Below are 9,441 nucleotides of genomic sequence, written 5' to 3'. Positions count from 1 at the left end.
GGAAGAAAAGAAGAAAGGAAGAGAGGGAGAGAGAGAGAGAGAGAGAGAGAGAGAGAGAGAGAGAGAGAAATATCAATGAAGAGAGAGATTCATTGATCGGCTGCTTCCTGCATGCCCCCCATTGGGGATAGAGCCCACAACCCAGCTATGTGCCCTGACTGGGAATTGAAATGTGACTCCCTGGTTCATAGGTCGACACTTAACCACTAAGCCACGCTGGCCCTTTGATCTTTTTTTAAAGTTAATTGAAAGACAAGGAATCCAAGAAACAGCAAATTCAACTCAGGACATCACTGAAAAGAGATTCAACATAAGTAATATTTATAGTATTAAATAACTTTTCTTCAACTTTTTAAATAAGCTATGAACAAACCCCAAGACAATCATTGTTACAGAAGAATGTTAATATTTTCAATTTTGACAATATTTTTTAAAAGTGCAGGTACCTCAATTTGGCAAGTGGAAGCTTATAGGAGAGGAGGAAGGAAGAGCAGTGATGTCAATACCTTCATCTTCCAACAAGGCCATACTTAAGGGATGAAGATACAAAAATAAGTACATGTAAATTAAAATAGTAACTGAAAGAAGGATGGTGTAAGGTGACTCCTGATTTAAAGCAGAGTTTTAGAAGTTGGACTATTACAGAGTCCCAAAAAGTCCTCATCCAAATCTCGAGGGAGTTCTGACCCTTCAAGAGCCCTTCAGAGTTGACCCAAATCAAGGTGAGGCTCAGGACCTCTACAGCCCCACCCTGAGCAGTCACTGGAGAGTTACCCTGGGAAGGGGCCTGAGGTTGGGTGAGGCAGCCATCCTCACCTAAGGCAACTCTGGAGGAGAGCTGAGAGCTGAGGATGGTCAGCCAGCAACTGAGGGAATAAATCCTTCAGCACTGAAGGGAGGAGACTAGGTGGATCAGGACAGCATCTCTACGGAAGCACTTGTTCTTGTCACTGGGCATACACACTTTTGGGGGTGGAAAAAAACAAAGTAGTAAATGTTTTTTAAAAATGTATCATCTCTTAAATTCCATTAACTCAACTGACTCAACCTATTAACTATCAACTTATGAACTCTGTTCCTTAAGTTAAACATTCCCAGGAAGTCAGGAGGTAAGGTTATGTTGCAATATATTAATCTACAGTAAAAAATTTAATCTCCGTGCCTTAACTCAATAAAGAGGATTCAATTCTACAGACATTCAAGGGATTCGGCTTATGGAGTTTCAAACATATTACACATCATCACCTCAACAATGGCTTTTAGAAAAAGACAAAGTAGACAAAGCTTGCACCCACTTTCAAGTTCTATTGACTGGTACTAGTCACATGATTCCACACGAACTACAGAGGAATCTGGGAAATGTGCATAAGCTTATGGAATGTTGATGACTGACACTGTCCCTGAAGACATACTGGATGTGATGGTGGAGGGTAAAGCCACAGGGTAAATATCAGCAGGTTTTTCTCTAGCACAACCATACATTTCTCCAAGATGTACGCCTACTGAGACTGAGCTCTTTTTTGTAGAAACTTGTTTATAAAGTATGTACTGTTGTTTTGATTAAATTATTAGTTAAAGATTATATTACCCAATGAAATCTGGTGTAAACAAAAATACTTGTTGCTATGAAGCTGTCACTGGAAGGGAAGAAGACTCCGACCCTGATATTAAAAAGAATCTCCCAGCGTGGGGCCAGTGTGTCACTGTGGAAACATAAGAATGCCCTAGAATATACTCTACCACTTACCCTTATAAGAGGGCTTATGTTTCAACTAGGAAAGTCAGATCTCAATGTCTCCCTAAACTCTGGGTCAGGTTCAGTATCCAGTCCTGCCTCTTATCTTTGCAGCATCAAAAGCAAAGTGATACATATAGAGAATAAGGGCTCCCTAGACACCCACACAAGTGCTCCCCATTTCCCTAAGTGTCACCCCTCTTGACTCCTTTGGTAAATGACAATGTCCACCCTGAGGAAGTCGACAAAACCAGCACAAAACCTCTGACCACTCAGCATCTTGTTCTGGGCAGATTCAGACTATGACCTTGGGAAGCAGAATCCTCTTAAGAGTATCTGCCCACACATTCACAGTGCCCATGTCTGGTGACCTGCATTGCAGCCTGGGGTACAGAAGACAATGACCCCAAGAAAACCTTGTTCTCCATTCTGACTTCATCCAGGAGAGGGAAGGCGCTACCATTGGCTCCTCAGGCCCAATAAGTGGGTGAGGGATCAGGAAGGAGGGGAGGCCTTCCATTCCCTCAAAGACAAACTGTCAGCCACCTGGCCATATAACAAACCCAAAGCCTGAGATGGAGACCAGCTTTCTGTGCTGGCCCATGTCAAGGGAGCCTTAGTGTGCAGGGACCTCTTTAACACGTGGGAAGAGAATATCAACAGGAATCAACAGGTCACTATATCCACGGATAAGTGACTATGCAGGAGACAAGGGGTGAGATGAGTGTGAGTCAGCACTTCCTGAGGAGCAGAGGAAACTCTACCATTCAGCTCGTGGGGTCCACAGAAACAAACTGCCCCATATGCCACTCCACTGTGATGGGGTTGGAGGCTGGGGTGCTGCACATGGTGGGTGTAGACACCTCCACACGAAGCAGTCATTACAGCATCACCAAGATCTGGAAGGTCCAGTCTATGTTCCTACTAAAGGGGGTGAACATAAGGCTGTCTGCATCCATGTACATGATGACGTTTTTGAGAGGTGTGCATGTTACTAGAATCTCTCCTAAAATTGTTCAAACTTTGGTAGACAGTCTAGAAATACAACAGAAACAGGCAGTCACACACCTACACAGAAACAAAGGTAAGTTGTGTGGTGATAAGAGTGCAAAAATTAGAGAGGATGCAAAAAGAAACAGAGAGATGTCAATAGATGCAGGTAAATGGTGGCAGAGGTGTAGCTAGAAATAGAGACAGAGATGCAATAAAAGAGCGAGAGACACAGGGATACAGAGACAGACAGAAAAAGACACAGAGAGACACACTGAAAAAAATATACAGGAACAAAGAGATACAGGAAAAGAGAGAAAGGTGCCCCGATAGAGTTATAACAGAAAGAGAAGAGACAAAGACCTCATAGAATACCTGGATCCAGTCTCTTCTGAAATCAATTTGACCCCAGGATTCCTTGTAACATGAACAAACTAAACTTCAGTTGGATGTCAATCATTTGGAACCAAGAATATTACTTTTATTGCTGGTTATACTTTTCCCAAAATAAAAATTTACAAAGTGGTCCCAGTGATATTTCAAGTACCCACTTGGCACTGTACATAGTTATTACAATATTATTGACTATGCTATACTTTACAACCCTGTGACTATTTTGTGACTACCAATCTGTATTTTTTTTACTATTATTAAATATATTTTTGTTGATTTTAGAGAGGAAGGGAGAGGGAGAGAGAAAGAGAAACATCAATGGTGAGAGAGAATCATTGATTGGCTGCCTTCTGCTTGCCACCTACTGGGGATCAAGCCCACAACCTGGGCATGTGCCCTTGACCAGAATCAAACCCTGGACCTTTCAGTCCACAGGACTATGCTCTATCCACTGAGCCAAACCAGCTAGGGCCCAATCTGTACTTCTTAATCCCTTCACCTTTTTCACCCAGTTCCCCAACCCCCAACCCTTCAGGCAATCACCAGCTGGGTCTCTGTATCTATGAGTCTATTTCTATTTTATTTATCTGTTTACTTTGTTCTTCAGATTCCACATATAAGTGAAATGATATAGTATTTGTCTTTTTCTGACTTATTTGACTTAGCATATTACCCTCTAGGGCCGTGGTCGGCAAACTGTGGCTCGCGAGCCACATGCGGCTCTTTGGCCCCTTGAGTGTGGCTCTTCCTAAGCCTTAGGAGTACCCTAATTAAGTTAATAACAATGTACCTACCTATATAGTTTAAGTTTAAAAAATTTGGCTCTTAAAAGAAATTTTAATCGTTGTACTATTGATATTTGGCTCTGTTGACTCATGAGTTTGCCGACCACTGCGGTATTTGACTTAGCATAATACCATGCTGTCACAGATAGTAACATTTCTTTATTTTTTTATGGCCAAGTAATAATCCATTGTTTATATGTACCAAACATTTTTATCCACTCATTTATTGATGGGTATTTGGGTGGCTTCCATACCTTGGCTCTTGTAAATAATGCTGCAATGAACATAGGGGTGCACATATTCTTTATAATTAGTGCTTTGGATAAGAAAGTGCCATTTTAAATGATTCTTTAAACTACCGCTGCAAATAATTACAAGAAATATTCAGGCCTGAAAACATGTTCATTAATTCATCACCAATTTTGAACTGGTTGACTCTTTCTGTTTATCTATGTATAAAAGCATAAGCAACTGAATGACTGAATGACCAGTCACTATGAAGCGCACTGACCACCAGGGAGCAGACACTCAATGCAGGAGCTACCCCCTGGTGGTCAGTGCTCTACCACAGCCAGGCAACCTCCCGAGGTCCCTCCCCTCGCCAGCAGACCTGATCACCCTGATCAGGACTGGGCGATATGGCCCCAATTGGCCCTGATTTCCCACCAGGCCGAGGGACCCCACCCGTGCATGAATTTGTGCACCGGGCGTCTACTCTGCTAATAAAATAATTTTGTCATCATCAAAAAAAAATTTATGTTGATCAATATGACTTGCCAAGACATCTGAGACATCAGTTTGGTTCTTGGAGACACCAGGGGCCACTATACCTGGCCCCAGGTAATTCCTCCATACTGACATACACTCTACCCACCAGGCTGGAAGAGAGGCCACTGCACTGAACATCAATACTGAAGAGCCAGGAAGCAGGACAATTGAATTGTTCCCTCTGCCCACATTTATCAAAGCACCCCAAGATGCTCTAGTCTCCCTCAAGAAGCAAAACATGTTCCTTTCATTCTGCAGTGGCTTCCTGCCTCCTCTCAGTTAAGAAGGCTCAGGATACAGGTAACATGTTTAATTATAATAAAAGCTCTGGAGTCAGGTAAAGGCTTTAATGCGCTTCTCTTGGACAGTGGGGGGCAGGGGGGAACAAAAGAAAAATGTCTTGGGGGCCTTGAGTAGACTCAGTTGGCAGCCCACAGGACAGACTCCAAGCTCACAGCCATGGCCTCGAGGGTGGGGGGCGGGGGGGCGAGGAGCACAGGATATGCCTGGCCAACTGCCTTAGAGTAACTAGGTAACATGTTTAATTATAATAAAAGCTCTGGAGTCAGGTAAAGGCTTTAATGCGCTTCTCTTGGACAGTGGGGGGCAGGGGGGAACAAAAGAAAAATGTCTTGGGGGCCTTGAGTAGACTCAGTTGGCAGCCCACAGGACAGACTCCAAGCTCACAGCCATGGCCTCGAGGGTGGGGGGCGGGGGGGCGAGGAGCACAGGATATGCCTGGCCAACTGCCTTAGAGTAACTAGGACTCTGATCTCAGAGGGAGCAGGCTCACAGGCAGCTGGGAAATCTGCGTGAAGACAACAAGCAGGCATTTCAGAAGAAACACAGCCAATCCCAGTCAAAGCACCCTCAGGAGTCAGCGCAGGAGCCCTGTAGAAGAGAGAGTGATCAGCACCCGGCACCTTGGGACGTACCCTGTCCCCTCCTCTCAGGGCCCTGCAGCATCAGGTAAAGCTGAGGTCCAGTATCCGTGTCGGGGTGAAATCAGCTGAAGAGGACATGCACTTCAGCCTCACACAGACATGCAGGAGGCAGGGGAACAGCTGTTATCCTTGGGGGATATGAGCATTTCATCTTTTAGCAAATTAATTGATAACTAACCTTTCTTCCACCACTAGGACTCAATTATAAATGCCCACTGGCAGGAGCCACCAACATTCGGCATAAAGTGAGCATCACCCCTGTGCCTACCACCCAAGATGTGGCTCTGGTTCCATGTTTCACAGAAAGATTCATCAAGTTAAGCCCTGGTTCTGGATAACAAGCCCGGAGTTTCCTTCAGAAACTGGGTGAGCTTCTCCTCTAACCCTTGATCCCCTGGCAGGGAATAGGCCATGAACCGTGACCTTGGTGACCAGGAACACTCATCTTGCCCCCCTCCTTTTTCCTGCTGTCTTAGCACCACCTCCATCCTCCCCTCCCCATTAAATCAGAGCAGAGACAGTACCTGGGGGGAGGCCCATGAGATCCTACAAAAGGACTTTACACAGAGAAAGGTCTCATCACACAAACAGCCAGTCCCTCTCCCACCCACAGGAAATGAGATAAGCAACTTAACTGGAAATCTATTTCCTCCCTACCCATCAGCCGCAAGGCCTTATCCCCCTAAGCTACAATCCCCCAAATGAGTGGACCTGTCACTAGAAAGAAGGAAAGCCAATGCGCTGACCTTCTTAAAGAAGCAGCTTTTGGAAAGGGGCCAGAGAGACAGTGATGAGCTCTTAGATCCAGAACAATCACCACAGTCATTCCTGTGGCAGGGCTGCCTTTCAACCAGTAAAATCCAGTCCAAAGCTTCACCTAGCTGTCTGTCTTCTCCCACCACAAGCCCGGCCTTTTGCCTTCCAGATCAGGAGGTGAGTTACACCTAGAAGCAGAGGCTCCCTCAACAGAGGTCCCGGGCACAGCCCATCCTCCCGTTTCCCCAGTTGCTTACCCTTCTGTTTCCTGTGACGGATGACAGGGCCCAGGCCCAGGAAGATCAGCCCCAGCACGAAGCCTCCGACGCCGCTCAGCATCTTGCTCTGGGCAGATCCAGACTGTGCCCCTGGGGAGCAGAGCCTGGGTGTCAGCTTCTGTCCCAAACCCACAGGGGCCCTTTGGGAAGCCTCCACGCCTGGGGTGGGACCAGGCAGTAAACCCTTGCACACCGAGGTTGGGTGACAGGGGAAGTGGATCCTGTTCCTTCACATGCATCCTAACCTTGGGCCCCACGCCCTGTCACCAGCTGCCATAGTCAGCCCTCCAGAGTCTCAGGCTGGAGTCATTGTATAGAGTGACCTCCCTAGTGTCTGGAAACACAATGAGATCTGATGCCCCTGCCATGGCACCAGAGGGCTCTAGCATCCTGTGATGTCCAGCTCAGCAGTGCGGGTAAGGATGTGATGGGACAACCAGGGGCAGCTGTTTGCCCTCTGTCTGTGGGGACCAGGGTGCAGGAAAGAAACTGCCCCTTACGCCACTCCACTGTGAGGGGGCTCTGGAGGCTGGAGTGCTCCACACGGCAGGTGTAGATGTCTCCTCGCTGGGGGGTCATTTCCAGCATCACGAGGACCTGGTAGGTCCAGTCCCCGTTCCTAATCAGGGGGGTGGACACGACGCCGGCTGTCTCCTCCTGGTCGTTCCGGAACCAGCGGACTTTGATGTGGGCTGGATAGAAATCCGTCACCGAGCAGACCAGCATGTTGTGGTGGGTTAGGGCCTCTGTCTTGGCTGGGGAGATGGTCACTGTGGGCTCCACTGGGAGGGGAGGGGTGACAGAGAGGAAAAGACGGAGTGAAATGTGGGGGCACAGGCAAGTCTCCCCACTGAGAGGGTCCTCCCTGAACCAGCGGGAAAGATCCCTGGATTATGAGTCTGGGATGAGGACCCGAGCTGGGCCACTTGATTAGCTGGAGTAAATACATGAATCAGTTAACTTTTCAGGGTCAAGAGCTAACCGCAATCATTTTATGGGAGATCTTCTGTTACCCCTTGATAAAAATGAAGCCCCTGAAATGTTTAAATTGCTAGGTTATACAGGCCACTATTCATAATATGTTCTTAAATAAAGATGAAAAACTTGGACTTCTTTTCCCTCCACCTATTGACGGTGAGTGTGGGGATCAGCTCTAGAAACTCACACCAAGGCAGTGACCCTGTTTCCTGTTGGTCCCGCAGCTCCTCACAGTGGAGAAAATACATCAGTTTGAGTCTCCTGGGGGACCATCAGCACTGGTCATGGCTCCATGAACAGTAACACGGACTGAGAATTAGGAACGTTACAGACAGTTCTATGTCCGACAGAGCAGGACAGCAGTGAACATCATACCCTGCCTCCGAAGCAATGCTCTCAAACAGGCTCTTCCCTACCATTCTCAGAGGGAAACACTGACAGGATTTAAGGGCAGGAGCACTTCTCACTTGTCACCCATCAACAAAGCCCCTCTCAGCTGTTAGCCTAACCCAGCTCAGAAGCCATTCTGTGGCAAACTCCCATTAAATTGTATATTATTAAATAATAAACTTCATGTCCACATCATCTATGCCACCTATGTTTTATCCATTTACTGATTCATTTATTCATTCATTCAACAAATACAAGTTTCACAAGCACTAGGAATCTACACTAATAAAAGATAAATATGCAAATTAACCATCACCCCACCACTCCACTACACCCACCAGCCAATCAGGAGCATGTATGCAAATTAACCCAACTAACATGGCAGCGGCCACGGAGCTGGAGTGGGCAGGAAGCTTGGGTTGCCCCCGGAGATGGAGAAAGCCAAGCTTCTTCCTGCCCTGGCCATCCCTGGGCTCCACTCAAGGCTTCAAAGTTTCAATTATAGAAGATAAATAAATCCAAGATACCTGCTTCCAGCCCACCCTGGCCTCTGTGCAAGGAGGTGCTGATAAAAAAAAAGAAAGTAAAAAAGGAGAGGCTGGGAGCTTGGGTTGCCGGGTGTAGTGGCCAGCCTGAAAACCGCCCTAAGCCCCTCACCCAGGCTGGCCAGGCACTCCAGTGGGGACCCCCACCCTGAAGGGGGTGTGGACAGACTGAAAACGGCCCTCATGCCCTCACCCAGGCTGGCCAGGCACCCCAGCGGGACCCGAACCCTGATCAGGTCAAGGGCATGTATGCATGGATATGAGCATAACAAATAGACATGGTGGCAGGGGGAGAGGGCATGTGATAGGGAATGAGGGCAGCCAAGGAGAGGTCAATGGAGGAAAAAGAAGATTTACATAATACTTTAAGCAATAAATTATATATTTAAAAAACAAAAAGAGCCAAAACACTTCGTCACGACTGTGATATATTGCACGTGTGTGCAGGGCCCTGGAGGCAGATGGAGACCCAAATCCCCCAGAGGGGTTAAGCTGGAGGTGGTCCAGCTACAAGCTCACAGCAGCTTGGGGGCAGGAGATGAGGGGCACAGGGACACAGGGCACAGGGACACAGAAACACGGGGACACCGGGACATAGGCACAGGGACCCTGGGACACAGGGTCAAAGGGACACGGGGACATGGGGGTAGTTCTCACAAAGTGAAGGACAAGGAGGGAAGCACACCTGAGTGTGAGGCAGGATGGGTGGAAAGAAGAGCAGAAGCCTGAGCACACTCTGCATGCATGGTGGGCTCCCAGGGACATGGACAGGCTGAGGGGGCTGTGCCAGTGCCATCCCCCATCATGCCAAGTCTTCCCCCACCCCCGCCCATTCTCCCCTCTTCCATCGGCATTCCCCACCCCAGGCCCCCCCTCTCC

The 9,441-nt window shown here is 47.5% G+C and overlaps 2 protein-coding genes across 3 annotated transcripts in view; one reads left to right on the top strand and one right to left on the bottom strand.

Moving 5' to 3' along the window:
* Positions 1 to 9,441, top strand: part of LOC102242876 (HLA class II histocompatibility antigen, DQ alpha 2 chain) — a 117,286-nt gene that overhangs the window by 24,024 nt on the left and 83,821 nt on the right. The window lies entirely within an intron of this gene.
* The window catches only part of LOC102242568 (SLA class II histocompatibility antigen, DQ haplotype D beta chain), a 9,911-nt gene continuing 5,701 nt past the window's right edge, over positions 5,232 to 9,441 (bottom strand). Inside the window, exons 3-5 of the mRNA XM_005868114.2 lie at positions 7,150 to 7,431; positions 6,629 to 6,739; positions 5,232 to 5,562 (exon numbers count right to left, since the gene is read on the bottom strand). Coding sequence (XP_005868176.1) covers positions 5,549 to 5,562; positions 6,629 to 6,739; positions 7,150 to 7,431 — 407 coding nt within the window. The 3' untranslated portion in view covers positions 5,232 to 5,548. The remainder of the gene's footprint in view (positions 5,563 to 6,628; positions 6,740 to 7,149; positions 7,432 to 9,441) is intronic.

This window comes from Myotis brandtii, unplaced genomic scaffold (assembly GCF_000412655.1).
Source record: "Myotis brandtii unplaced genomic scaffold, ASM41265v1 scaffold2623, whole genome shotgun sequence".
Taxonomy (NCBI): domain Eukaryota; kingdom Metazoa; phylum Chordata; class Mammalia; order Chiroptera; family Vespertilionidae; genus Myotis; species Myotis brandtii.
Note: the sequence above shows the minus strand (reverse complement) of the source record. Positions and strands in the feature narration are given on the sequence as shown.